The sequence below is a fragment of the Chaetomium fimeti genome (assembly GCF_033439085.1).
Source record: "Chaetomium fimeti strain CBS 168.71 chromosome Unknown B0H64scaffold_3, whole genome shotgun sequence".
NCBI classification, from domain to species: Eukaryota; Fungi; Ascomycota; class Sordariomycetes; order Sordariales; family Chaetomiaceae; genus Chaetomium; species Chaetomium fimeti.
This window is the reverse complement of record NW_026944331.1, coordinates 2,117,905-2,130,481: the sequence shown is the minus strand read 5'-3', so window position 1 is coordinate 2,130,481 and position 12,577 is coordinate 2,117,905. Positions and strand designations below refer to the sequence as shown.

The following is a 12,577-nucleotide window of genomic DNA, read 5'->3' as shown; positions in this document are numbered from 1 at the left end:
TATGCTGTGAGTTTGTGGGCGCTTGATCAGAGTTCAACCAAGTACCGCCACGAGAGGGTTGTCTGAAGCAAGAAGCGACAGGCGTCAGAGCTACGAAATCTTTGCAGCTCTGAGACAACCGGGCCTGGTACTGTGTAAATTAAAACTACCGCTCAGAGTTCATCGTAACCCGACCATAGTTTGGCCAAACGAGGCATAGAACCCGTGGGCTTCTCGCTGTGACCCGTCGTCATGATTGGAAGGTTCCAAGTACTGGGCGAAGTGAGAATCCAATCGTTAATTGTCTTCACCATCGCCGCTTTCTCCCTCCCCATCGCTTTCCTCTTCATCGTCGTCTTCGTCATCTTCGTCATCATCGTCCGAACCATCCTCTGTGAACGCGGTTAGAAATTGATACCGAAAACATCCTGCAGGCGCACACATACCGTCCATTCGATCCGGTTCCGGTGGCCAATCGGGGACCATGGCTGCAACCGCTTGCGCGATGGCCTTGTCCAAAGTGACCAGGTTGGTGGAACAAGTCCAGTCCCGAATGGTCGCCGAGTCTTCTGTCGGCTTGAACGGCACGCTGCCTCTGAACCCGCCGCTCTGGTGCGCGATTTGGCTCAAGTCCAGGACTCGCAGATTCAGTCCACGCGTCCTGGATAACACAGACAGGCAGCGGTCCCAAGGGTTGATCTTGTCCGCCGTGTGGTCATTACTTTCGTCGAACAAGCACACCCTGCGGAGGTAGAGCGATGTCAAGGTGGGCGCCAACTTGACGACTAGATTGAGTATATTCTCCGCTTTGAGCTCGGTATCCCCTAGGTCGAGGCGCTCGAGGCGTGGAAGCTGGATAGGGGCCATGTCGAATGGGGCGTTGGGCTTCTGGGTGTCCTTGAGGGCCAACCAAGAGAGCACTTCTTCCTGGTCGTGCGGGGCCGTGTTCTTGAAGTTCACACGCAGCCAAGTCAGGCTGATCGTGAGTGACAGGAACTTCTGGAACATGAAGGGTTTCATCCCCAGGCTGTGTGTCAGGCTCAAAGTGAGATGGAGCGACTGCAAACTGGCGAGCATCGGCGATACCGCGGCCTCCATGCGCGGCGGAATATAGAAGGCAGAGTCGCGCAGCGCGATCCCACCGTAACCTGATCTTGATCTGGCAAGAATCTCGAGGCTCTTTGGCCGGGCTTGTGCAGCGGCCAGGGCGGCGGTAACAGCGCTGAAAATCTGACTAAGATAGGGGTCTTCGCTATTAACAATGCCGGTGAAGATGCTGGTATTGGTCGACGCAGCCAGCGTGTTGGCGCCCCAGCTCCTCCACTCAGTCCCCCGTCCATCGCGGCTGCGGCTTGGGGAGTTAAAGTCGCGGATGTCGACCGTCTCCAAGTTGGTGAGGTTAGCAAATGCCTCGGCGAGCATGTCTCGGAGCCCCCCTGCGGCCAACAGCTGCATGTGGTCTGCATTGGCGGTTGCAAGGCGGGCGCTCGCCTCCTCTTTCCTGTTCGGGAAGTGATAGCGCTGGCTTGGGCGGTCGGTGCCGATGATGACATGCTTGAGGAAGGGGGACAAATTTGGATGTTTGGAGATATCAATCAGGGCCTGCAGGCTGTCGCTGAGAACCATGAACTGCTTCTTGCGGAAGAACTCGTGCGAGAAGAAGTGGAAGAGGCCTTGCTCCAGGGCCTTGCAGCTTAATCGCACATTTCCAAGGTCGGTGGTTGAGATGAAGTGGGTGATGCGGGTGAGGACCTCTAGTGGAATTTGAACCAGGCCGGAACCATGTTGGGGGTCCATTGTAGCCACGGTTGTGCCGGTCATGCGTGAAGTGGTGTGGAGTGGGTTTAATTCTCAGTGTGAAGAATTCGTAGGGTACTTGGTTAAATGTTCAGATTTGAATTCATGGAGGTTCTGGATCGCGTTTTAATCATCAATGTGGAAGGCGCATTGGCGTCGTTTGGTCGGCATTGCTGCCTGCAAACCACACGCTTCGTCTGGCTCCAACCTGGGAGGTTTAGGCAGTGGTGGGTCAAGCTCGGTGAAGGCAAACCAATCAACGGGCCTTCTCGGCTCTCAGCTCTCACAACCCATCACTCAAAATCAACAACCAGACTCACCAAACAAGATGGCGAGACGCAGCCGTCAAGCCATGCATGAGTGCGACGTATGCGGGGTTCAGGCTTACAGAATATCTCAAGTTGCACAGTACAGACACGCAACTCCTCAGCAAGCCCTGGCCTTGACTTCCGGTGAGCACCCTCGCCGAGTTAATTCAGCAGGACTGCGCCTTTGGCCGGAACACATACGAGACGCCCAAAAACTTCGGATTTGAAGCTCATCTATTGTGTCTTGCTCTTTTGGGCAACAATCTCCCGGGCTACTTTTGCGGCGGCCTCGACAATCAACTCGTGCTCTTGTGAGTGTATCCTCTCTTCGAGCTGATGCAGTTCCTCCCCTGCACGGCATTCGATCTCTCTCACCAGAATCGGCTCGCCCCGGTCGACTTTGTCGATGACATAGTGAACCATGATGCCTGTCTTGTTGTTTTCGAGCTTGCCTTCCTTGAAGTCGTTGAAGGCTCGCTCGATCGCCCCGGCGCCATCGTATTTTCCTTCCGGTCGGTCAGTCACGGCGAGCCCAACGACAATGGAAAGGGGGCTCGTACCTGGCAGTGCGGGATGGAGGTTGATAATTTTGATGCCCGCAGCATCGATGGGGTCCAGGAAGTGCTTGCCAAACACGTACATCCAGCCGGCCAAGACCACGAGGTCTGGCTTGAAGTCACCCTGCAACAACTTCTCCGCCAACGCCGCGTCATACTTGTCCCTCGATTCTTGGATCTTCTGCATGTCCTTTTCGCCCTTGGCCTGAAATCCGTGCGAGATCAGGTTGAAATACTCCCATGGGATACCGACAAGGTCTGCTCGGGTGGTTGCATATGCCTTCCCCCGGTTCACAATCAGGCGGACAATTTTGGAATCTGCGATCCGGCCGGCGGCGACGGCGTCGATGAGGGCCTGGAAATTCGAACCATTCCCACTGGCCATCACGACGATGCGACAAGGGTCTGCCATGGTGTTCTGCGGGATGCCACGTGAAGACTTGGTGAGACCCTGGTGGCTGCTTTTGGCGCACTGGCTGGCTGAAAGAGAATCGCCCAAGGTATTTGACGAATCAGATCAGTGTCACCACGTGTGTCGTCAACGCAAAGGAGATGGTGGTTTGGTGTATGGTGAGGTGAGGACTACCCCGGTTCCGGCTTCGTCATGATGCGCCAATTCGGTGTTGCAGCCGTGAAAATGTTTTGCGGTGGGGAGCGGAAAACCGGGGTTAGGGTGAGCATGGCACGCGCAAGATATCCGACACCGGCATGTTGACGAGACTGTTTTCACGGGGCAATATTCCTGCACCTTCTGCGTTTTGTGGCCGCCGAGACGATTTGTCCCCGGTATCCTCCTACCGTGTAGCTTTTTGACCTGCTTCTGACTGACTATGGGATCTGGGTGACGGTGTTCGTCTGTGTCCAATTTCTTGTGGCTGGGCACGTGTGGACGTGCTCGCGAACTTTTCCGGGAATACACCGTCACGGAAACAAATGTGGAAAACCCCAGGGGATAAATTTCTGTCCCATCGGATTGTCCCACTTTCTTCCAGTTCAGTTTTCTATGTAAAGCCGACGAAGAAAGACGTTGGGTGATGAATTGTGCTCAGTGGTTATGATTGGTTGTCGATGCGGCACGTTTCAGAGGGATCGTGGCTCGGTTCCACCCGCCAACTCTCTCAAGCTTACAGAGGCATGGACGGAATACTTCCATCTTTGGGAAGACGATACGAAGCAACCGGGGCGGAGCGGGCAATGGCGTCGAATGAAGATCGATCCATCGCGAAAACAGTGCATTTGTCGATGATTCCCTGCAACAAGGTTTTGGCACCACGACAGTTTTTAGGCAACACCCAAAGTTCTGCATGTCCATTTCAAGGTTTCGGATGAATGCCTCTGCGGGGCAAGTGGGTGCTGTGCCCCACCAAGGCTGAGCAAGTTGCACTGATCATTGGCTTTCCGTCGCAACTCCCCACGATTCGAGATTCAGATCATTGGCCAACCCGGCCCCACCCCTATTTTTACAGGGAAGTGAGAGGGGACCACTCGCAAACCCCCCGGCTTCCCATGCACGCGAAATGGCCCAGGGCCGCCAGGATTGCAAACCGTCACACCAGCAGTGGGCACGGCACACTTTTCAGCGTTGCCTGGCGAGCCGGCCTCTTCGCGCGTTTCTATGCGACAGAATATGTTGTCGAAGTGATGGGTTTCCAGCGAGGGACGCTTCGAAGAGTTCATCCTTCTTGGATGTTTGATCAGGTCGGGCATGGCTAACGTTATCAGTGGTCGTGGAACTCTGAGCGCAACAGCATGGCAAGATCGATGGGCCGGCCGGGATGGCTTCAAGAAGATGCCCTGATTCGCTGGCCGCCGAAGGAGCGCGAGAAGGACGCCTCAAACCCCTGCAGTACACCCCTGCTCCCGTCAGCATCTGGGCGTGCCATGCCACGACGGGACGGGTTCCCGAGCGGGTGGTCCTCTCCAGAGCGTTTTCCTCGTTTGCCGGTTGCATGGGAGGCTGTGAGGAAAAGCGGCGCAATCCTCTTCGTTCCCGCTCCTTTCCCGTTCACGTCAACCTCGACAATCACCTGCTCTCGCTCCCTCGCCGATTCCGACCTACGCAAGCCCAAGCATCGCCGGCTCAGTTGCGGGCACCTTGTCTTGCGTGAGCCTTGTCTTTCACACGGGAGCATCCGCGCAAGAGTCCGATAGCCGCCATGCGGTCGCAACTTTGGCTCCTGGCCGCCTCGGGCCATCTCGCATGCGCGGACTGGGCATTCGGGCAGGAACTTGACTATCGCGGAGGAGAGGCAGCACGAGTACTGCCGCGGGAAACAAGAGCGTCAACTCACGACGGCGCGAATGGGTGGACACCAAGGCCCACCGATGGGCCCTCATTAGAGCTGGCGCGAAGGAGGCAGGACTGGGTCAAAGTGAAGCGGCAGTCGGACAACACTTGGGTGGACGAGACGACATGTGGTTGGCGTGCCAATACCGAATGTAAGTCTTTTTTCATCCCGCCTCGTTGAGGCGCCTGCTAATCATGCATCAGCCGCGCCGTTTACTTGCCCAGCATCGCATAGTTGCGCGACAAACACCAACCAAGTCGTTGGCTGCACATCCTCGGGGGGACCGAACCCATTCTTCACCGTATGTCTCGATTATCAGGCCGTCCAAAACGGAGCCTGCAAGTCTGCCGGCCCAAAAACCGGATGCTGGTAAGGAACAATCCAAAAGTTTCCCGTCTGCTTGGTGCGTGACTAACACATATCAGCATGACCGAATCTATCGGCGAGTGCATCACGTACCTCTGGCCTGGCGCTACCGTGAAGTCCATGTACCGATGCTACACTGAGAGGGCCGTTGTCACAATGTTGAGCTCGCCCTTCGTCTCCGAAACCAGCAGCGACACCAGCACTACCACATCCGAAACCTCGACTAGCTCAGCGACCACCAACACCCCGCCCGCACAAACAGAAACCGATACGCCTCCGCCGACTTCCGACACAGGCGGCAGTAACACCGGCGCAATCGTCGGCGGAGTGGTGGGCGGCGTCGCCGGCCTGGCGCTGATTGCTGGTGCCATCGCCTTCGTCATGATCCGCTCGCGCAAAAAGAAGAATAACACCGGCGGCAGCACGACTTATAGCGCCGTCGCGCCGGGCGACCCCAATTTCCCGGGGAGCCCCATGCCGCCGACTTCCGGCTATCCTCCATCCTACATGTCCCCGCAGATGAACCAAGGCGGCCAGTACTACAACCCGAGCACGATCGGCTCCACAACGTACCCCGAAACCCCGTACTTGTCCAGCACGACACCACAACCCCCCGGCGCCTACGATGGGCGGCACTCCTACTACGACCCGTCCAAGCCAGCGGACCAGCAGCAAGCTGGTGGCTTCCCTCACCCCGGATACGGGCCCTACCCCGGGCCTTATCCGCAGCAGCCGATCTCTGAGCTGGACAATACGAACGTGGCGCCGCAGCAGAACCCCCCAGTTGAGATGGCAGCCAACCCGCCTGAGCAGCGATAGATGATTCCCCTGTGTGTTTTGGAGATGGGGCTGCAACGAACGGATACTGGATATAAAGGGGTGGGGGTCTTCCGGCGGCAGCGGGTCACGGACATTAATAATGTCTTTTTGGTCATTCTTCTTGGGTATTTTTTTGGCTTTCTGAGCGAGCGGATTCCCATTTCATGTACACTTACCTGACATTCTACGGGGCGAAATGTCAAGCGTCAACGGCGTGTGTTTTACAAATCAAGGAGGGGGGTTCACTACCAAAAGTCAAAGGGGTTCGGGACATCGGCAACCCAACCCATCGGGCGCTTAATTTTTGGATTCTATCTACATACGAAGCGATACACAAGGCTACTAGCAAGAAATCACAAGCACCAGCGCCAGAGCTGGTCCTTCTACATACATCCATCCATCACCGTTCCAAAACGGCTCCTTCCACCCCTGATCTCCCACCCTGCGTCAATCGTCGCCACCCCCCCAACCAAAACAGACTATCTACAGGCTCATGCATTTCCATGGCGTTTCAAAACCGTTCAACCTCCAATCCTACCCGCAATCCCATCGCCCTCTGGGCCCCCACCCAGCACGAACGAAAGTCGGCCAGCCAGCACCACACACTCACCGCTTCAAAACCCCCATATTCACCGCCGTCACGGCCTCCCCACCCCTCAACACAGCCAAAATATTCCGCATACTCAGCTCCTCAAACCCGACATGCGTCTCCACCGTCCCGCCCGCATTATGGCACGTGAGCATGACGCGGCCCGAGCCGGGCGGCGGCGTCTCACCGCCAGCTTCACCATCAAAAGCAGGCAACCTGGTCGCGAGGCGCACCAGCCGCGGGTGCACGCGGGGCTCGTTGGCGTGCACGTCGAGAGCGGCAGCGGCCAGGTGTCCCGTCTCGAGGGCGTCGGCGAGCGCGTCCTCGTCGACGAGCGAGCCGCGCGCGACGTTGACGAAGCGCGCGCCGGGGCGGAAGCGGGCGAGGGTGGAGGCCGTGACGAGCGGGCGGCCGTCGGGCGACGCGGGCGTCGCGAGCACGACGCAGTCGGAGGCTTGGAGGAGGGCGTCGAGGGTCGGCTGGAAGGTGGCGTGCAGGGAGTTCTCGAGGGCCGCGGGCTTGCGCACCACGTCGTGGTAGGCGATGCGCATGCCGAAGGCCGGGTTGCCCAGCTTGGCGGCGATCTGCTGGCCGATGTTGCCGAAGCCGATGAGGCCGAGGACGTGGCCGCGCGGGTTGTGGCTGGCGGCGGTGGCGCGGGCGTGGCAGGTCTGGAAGGCCTCGCGCGCGCGCGCGTCGGTGTGGGCGGGGTCGGTGGACAGCGGGCTGGGAGGGGGGAAGGTCGCGGCGGTCATGCACCAGGGCAGGTGCCGGAAGGTGGAGATGATCATGGCTACGGCGAAGTCGGCGACCGCTTCGGCGGCGGCGAGGCCGGAGTTGCAGTAGATGATGCCTTGTGCGTGTCAGCAGGTGTGCGCTTTGTGGTTTGCGGCAAGCCGGGGGTTGGGAAGAGATCACCCACCCTTCTCTCCTAACAGCTCGGTATCAACCCAGTCGAAACCCGCACCGGCACTGGCAAAGACCTTCACTGTGTCCGGAAGTAGGCCGATAAGCTCGGCGTCCCATCGGCCCATCTCGCCGCCAGTGCCCCAGAATGGCCGGAAGATGGCGCTGAAGTCCCCCCAGCGGCGCTCTTTCAGGGCCCGTATGAACTCGCTCCGCTCACGCTCGGCGGCGTCCGGGCGGATCACTTCAAACTCGGTGCTGAATTCTGCGTATGTCCCCGGGTTGTATTTGATCGGGTCACCGATATGAAGGACCACGGGCCGTTTCGGTGTGGCGCGTCCGGTCGCAGGCGGTGGAAACATCCTGGACATGGCGGACATGGTCGCATTCGGTGATAGGTTCGGGACGGGCGGCGCGGGGGACATCGAACGCGGTGTTGATGCCGGCACCGGGGTGCTCGGGGGCATCGGGGTGTTTACCGGCTCGGCCATGGTCGCGATGTGGGGGTAGCAACTTAGACCTCGTTGGAGTCGGTCAAGTTTGGGAGTAAGGAAGTGGTGTGCCTCGTAGCCCCGTCTTGTCGATGCTTGCGCCAGGAAGCGCGTAGGATTGTCTTCAAGGAAAGCACAATGAACCTGTAACAATGTTTGTTGCTATCGCGAGCTGGGGAATATCACGGAATGCGGCGCGGGGCAGGGGGGAGTGTCGCAACGAATGAGCCCCGCTGTGTCTGCCGCGATAAGCTGCGAGAATAGCGACGGAGAGCGCCAATCCGCCGAGACCGCCGATCACGGCGAGGCTTATTATACGGTGACTGAACCATCATGGTGGTCATGAGAAAGAGCGGTCACGGGAGCGGAGAGAAAAGAAGGCTTCGGCTCCAACCCGTCACACAGGACGAGAACGCGGAGGAATGGACTTCAGACATTCGTCTGAGCTGTTGCTCGGTGCGGGGCACGCGGGGCGAGAAGAATGTGGAGCTGAGTTTTTGTGTTTCTTCCCCAAACCTTCCCCGCGCTCTCCGCGGTGGCTTTGGTGGGGTTTCAGCGCCACTCCGTCTGTTGCCCGACGACGATGGGGTAATTACCAAACCACGTCACGAAGGTATTCGTATCTGACAAGGAAATTGAGTCGAGAGACACAGCAACCACGCATCATTAACCTCACTCCCTCAGCACTTTCGCACACCAAAGCGACCCGCCCATAAAGAACATATTTCCAACAAAATCCAACCACATCAACTTGTTGACCATGCCCTTGGCTGGGCCGACACCGAACCAAAAGTTCCATCCGATGTACGGTATCATGGCTAAGCCGAACGCGGTAAAGCTGCAGGCAGTCATTTCAGAAGTGCCCAAGAGCAAGCCGCATGTCATGGCTTGGGCACCAAAGCATCGCGCAAAGAGATCGGTAGTGGCATTCGACATGGCGACATATTTGGGTGCGAAACCGAGCGCAATGACCGACTGAGGGTGGAACAGACACCTGTATTCGTTGGTACTGGGTAAGTATGAAGTTTTGATACAAACTGGACGAGCAGGATTCGTACCAGGTGCCCAGGCCGGCATACGCCGTTCCCATAATGGTCTGTAGGCGGCGAACCGTCTTGAGTCTCTGCGGAGTCGACATGTTGCTGATTGTATTAGGTTTGGGAAACTAGTAAATGCGCTTCCCAGCTCGTGGGAGAGTGGGCGTAGGTGATGGGGGTTTGTATGATGGTAATACCTTTTCGCAAAGCGCGCGTTGCGGATTTGGACCAAGCCCAAAGAAGACCGGGCCGGCTTTCGTTGTCGTGAGAATTCCGATCACAGCCCTGAAATACCCGACTCAACCCAGATGAGACCATCAATGACAAAAGAGGCCAGTGTTCACTTCAAGGTCATCAATCGATATCCCGGCATTAACCAAGCGTAATTCATTAAGGGCAACTGTCCGGTTTGCCGATGGAATTCATCACGCTAAGACTTAACCCGAGGGGATTGGGTATGTGTCTGGCCCCGGCTGCAGCTTGAATTGGATGGAGATTCGGGATGACTAGGTAGGTAGGTACATACCGCATATCTACAAGTATTGGACTTCTTTCTTTGACCGGAATCCCTGAATAACGAACGGTTCTCGGGTGTCCCTACATGTAGCCAGCGCGGTTAACCGCACCTGCGTACTTTGCTCTACCGTGGCATCTACACATCGAAGTAGCTATCGAGTTACAGAAGCATTGATATCCTAGGCTAAATTCCCAGAGGGCGCCGAATCCAGAGTGTTCAGCCACCCTCAAGCCACCACTGTCAACCAACAGCGTCGTACCGAGTCACATAGCCGCCCACAGAGTCAGGGGGCGATGCGGGCAGGCGGCCGCCAAGGTTTCAAGGATGGGAAAGGCGCAGCCTTTTAAGTTTCGAGCCTGCTGCCGTTGTTAGAAACCGACGTGTACCAGAAGTTCTGAAGTAAGGTTGGATTCGATAAGTATAGGTACCTACCTACCGTCCTACCCAAAGCGCGATCGTGTTCCGATTCCTTTCCCGAAATCTCGATTCTCGAGGTCCCGATGGCTTCAAGCTCAAAGATACCAAAACGCCGACGACTGATCAAGAAATACAAGATTCGGTTTGATGGGCCGGCCGAAAGTCCGTTCCAGTCCCCCGAAAACTGGCCCGCCGCTCGCGACAACCTCGTCAGAAGCGTCCAGAGCCTCGGCCAGACAGAATACCACCGATATCAAGCGAGCATCAGTTGCGATTCTCTTCACCGTCCTTGGAGAGAACAAGTGAGGCGGCGCGCAAAACGCGTGGCTGTGAAAGCCCAGACATGTCTAGCGAACCGCAAAAATGAATCTGGCTGGCGATTTGAAGTCGAGACAGAAGTCATGGCCCGAATGTCCATCGAGGTAGCGTGGTAAGTTTTGGCACCGACGCGGCTGCGGAAATTAGTCTTAACAAGCTCGAAGTAAGCGGTGTCGGGGGCGGCTTTGGCGGTCTGAGCAAGAGGTCGATCCTGGGAATACCGATGGAGCGGCTGCGAGGCGACTCCGCGAGCGCCAACGAGACCGAGAACCATGCGCCTGTGACCCAAGCGAGCAGCACGATGACTTGTAAGCCAGGTTCCCTGTCTCTCTCCTTCTTACCCCAAGCTGAAGCCTGGGCCCCGCGACAGGGACGATCCGGGCATCAGCCCCTTGTTCGATTACCATATTGAGGAGGCAATGGTCTATCCTCCGGAACTTAAATCCGAGCTGGCAAAACGGGAAGAGAAGCCAGATAGGATTTACGGGCTGCGATCAACCCGAAGGCTAGAGCGCCTCCTGTCTTCAACCGACAACAGGCCCTCGGCAGCCGGCCAGTGCGTCGGCGACAGTATCACTAGCCACCCCTTTCGTGGAGACGCGGAACCTCCGAACTTTCCCTTCTTCGTTCTCGAGGCCAAATCGGAGAAGGGTGCGGATTCCTTCAGCGATGCAGCATATCAGACCGCCTTCGCCATTAGGGAGCTGCTCTTGCTCCAGGAAAATCTACGCGCGGCGGCGGGAGAGGACCGCGAGTGGGACGCGGGCCCTCTTGTGTGGTTTCTCTCGTACAAGGGAGAGGAATGGAAGGTCTCCATTGCCTACATTGAGATAAAAGACGGATGCCAGTACTTTGTAAGTACCAGCCTGCTTCTCCGAAGTCGACTGATTTAGTCCACAAGACTAATCTCTGGGTCCCAGCGGATTGTTCAGCTTTGGCGCGGCGCCGTAAATGTCAAGGATGGGGCACTCCAACTGCTGCTGATCATCGATTATATCTTTGACTGGGCTCGTGACATGTATCGGGAAGCCATCATCCAGAGTCTGAGGAAGCTCGCTATCTCCGATTCCAAGAGCTTAGCATACCAGGACAGTGACATAATGTCCACCTACTATGCCCGTGATCGGGTTGGGTTGTGGGCTGAAGTTAACCCCGAGGCCGACAACACCAATACGGGGGCGTGGGTCGGGCAAGAATCAGGCATAAAGGACGCACTTCGATCCTTCGACACAAAATCGGGTGTGATCCGCGATATTCGTTACATCAAGAGTCGATTCTTTGGTCTCTATGTAACCCGGGAGAACCTGACCGCCTTTTTAGGATCGAGAGACTCGGACCTGGGATCCAAAAACTTGGCGGCTTCCCTCCTTAAGCACTTGGTGGAGGGTTGGAGAGTGAAAGGAGAAACTCTAGACGCGCTCGAGTTCGACTGGACGGGAAAGGATCGCGGTCAGGGCCAGTCACACCGGGAAGTCACTTTCTTGGTAGTGGCGGGCGTCGCTGCGTACCTTTCCTTCGACTGGGAGCAAACAAGAGAGCTGTCTTATCTTGCCGTCGAAGAGAGTGCTGTGGACGATATACTGGTCCATGCCGGATACAAGCTTGCTAGGGGTCATAAGCTCTCCGACCTTCCCTTTGTGGACAAGGATGCCTTTAGCGACATCCTCCTTGTTTTGCGTCGCCAGTCTACTGGGAGCAATCTGCTGGCCTGTATCTCCCGAGTTTGTCTCTCTACGGGGATACTGTCCACCAAAAACGGACAAGAACACCGGGATGCCCTCTCCGTCGTTTCTGTGGAAAGATCTGACGCAGGCCTCATTATTCGGGCCGACACGGTGCTCAAAGGTGACACAGCGGACACAACATATTTTGTCCGCACTCTCTATGACCAACACAAAGTGGGAAGAAATGAGCCATTCTGCTCTTTTCTACGAGGCTCTTCGGTGCTTGACGAGCTAGGGATATCTGAGCAGTCACCCTCATTTTGCCCTCGAGAAATCAAGTCCTCTCGTTGGTTCAGACGGCCGCCGGAGCTTCCTCCAATGCCTAAGCACGGAGTTCTCCTTGTCAACTCCAGTAAGCCCACCGCGGGGTGTACAGGTCCACGGCTCTGTGTCTTCGTCACCAATCCGGCTGAAATCCGAGCGGGTGGCTCACGGTTTCTGAAATTGCTACAGTCGGCACCAAC

General features: G+C 56.9%; 6 protein-coding genes across 6 annotated transcripts; 2 read left to right on the top strand and 4 right to left on the bottom strand.

Annotated features, from left to right (window-relative positions):
• Positions 1 to 276: 276 nt before the first annotated feature.
• Positions 277 to 1,800, bottom strand: B0H64DRAFT_319374 (uncharacterized protein; the record flags this gene model as incomplete). The annotated part of the gene is made up of 2 exons (XM_062800426.1): positions 277 to 371; positions 426 to 1,800. The coding sequence occupies 2 exons, from the start codon at positions 1,798 to 1,800 to the stop codon at positions 277 to 279; spliced, it is 1,470 nt and encodes a 489-aa protein (XP_062660763.1).
• Positions 1,801 to 2,094: 294 nt separating this feature from the next.
• On the bottom strand, positions 2,095 to 3,369 carry B0H64DRAFT_121508 (formyl transferase). The gene is made up of 2 exons (XM_062797957.1): positions 2,645 to 3,369; positions 2,095 to 2,590 (listed from the first exon to the last, which is right to left on the bottom strand). The coding sequence occupies exons 1-2, from the start codon at positions 3,051 to 3,053 to the stop codon at positions 2,319 to 2,321; spliced, it is 681 nt and encodes a 226-aa protein (XP_062660762.1). The 5' UTR covers positions 3,054 to 3,369; the 3' UTR covers positions 2,095 to 2,318.
• A 1,326-nt stretch (positions 3,370 to 4,695) lies between these two features.
• Positions 4,696 to 6,465, top strand: B0H64DRAFT_121450 (uncharacterized protein). Its single transcript, XM_062797954.1, has 3 exons — positions 4,696 to 5,080; positions 5,133 to 5,298; positions 5,355 to 6,465. The coding sequence occupies exons 1-3, from the start codon at positions 4,798 to 4,800 to the stop codon at positions 6,112 to 6,114; spliced, it is 1,209 nt and encodes a 402-aa protein (XP_062660761.1). The 5' UTR covers positions 4,696 to 4,797; the 3' UTR covers positions 6,115 to 6,465.
• Positions 6,466 to 6,615: 150 nt separating this feature from the next.
• B0H64DRAFT_121465 (D-isomer specific 2-hydroxyacid dehydrogenase) lies at positions 6,616 to 8,191 on the bottom strand. Its single transcript, XM_062797956.1, has 2 exons — positions 7,626 to 8,191; positions 6,616 to 7,556 (listed from the first exon to the last, which is right to left on the bottom strand). Exons 1-2 carry the CDS (start codon positions 8,098 to 8,100, stop codon positions 6,721 to 6,723), a joined length of 1,311 nt encoding a protein of 436 aa, XP_062660760.1. The 5' UTR covers positions 8,101 to 8,191; the 3' UTR covers positions 6,616 to 6,720.
• Positions 8,192 to 8,595: 404 nt separating this feature from the next.
• B0H64DRAFT_121463 (uncharacterized protein) lies at positions 8,596 to 9,532 on the bottom strand. Its single transcript, XM_062797955.1, has 3 exons — positions 9,335 to 9,532; positions 9,159 to 9,242; positions 8,596 to 9,094 (listed from the first exon to the last, which is right to left on the bottom strand). Exons 2-3 carry the CDS (start codon positions 9,236 to 9,238, stop codon positions 8,773 to 8,775), a joined length of 402 nt encoding a protein of 133 aa, XP_062660759.1. The 5' UTR covers positions 9,239 to 9,242; positions 9,335 to 9,532; the 3' UTR covers positions 8,596 to 8,772.
• A 448-nt stretch (positions 9,533 to 9,980) lies between these two features.
• B0H64DRAFT_431222 (uncharacterized protein) lies at positions 9,981 to 12,439 on the top strand (the record flags this gene model as incomplete). Its single annotated transcript, XM_062805953.1, has 5 exons — positions 9,981 to 10,501; positions 10,554 to 10,697; positions 10,760 to 11,243; positions 11,310 to 12,234; positions 12,363 to 12,439. The coding sequence occupies exons 1-5, from the start codon at positions 10,155 to 10,157 to the stop codon at positions 12,437 to 12,439; spliced, it is 1,977 nt and encodes a 658-aa protein (XP_062660758.1). The 5' UTR covers positions 9,981 to 10,154.
• Positions 12,440 to 12,577: the final 138 nt, after the last annotated feature.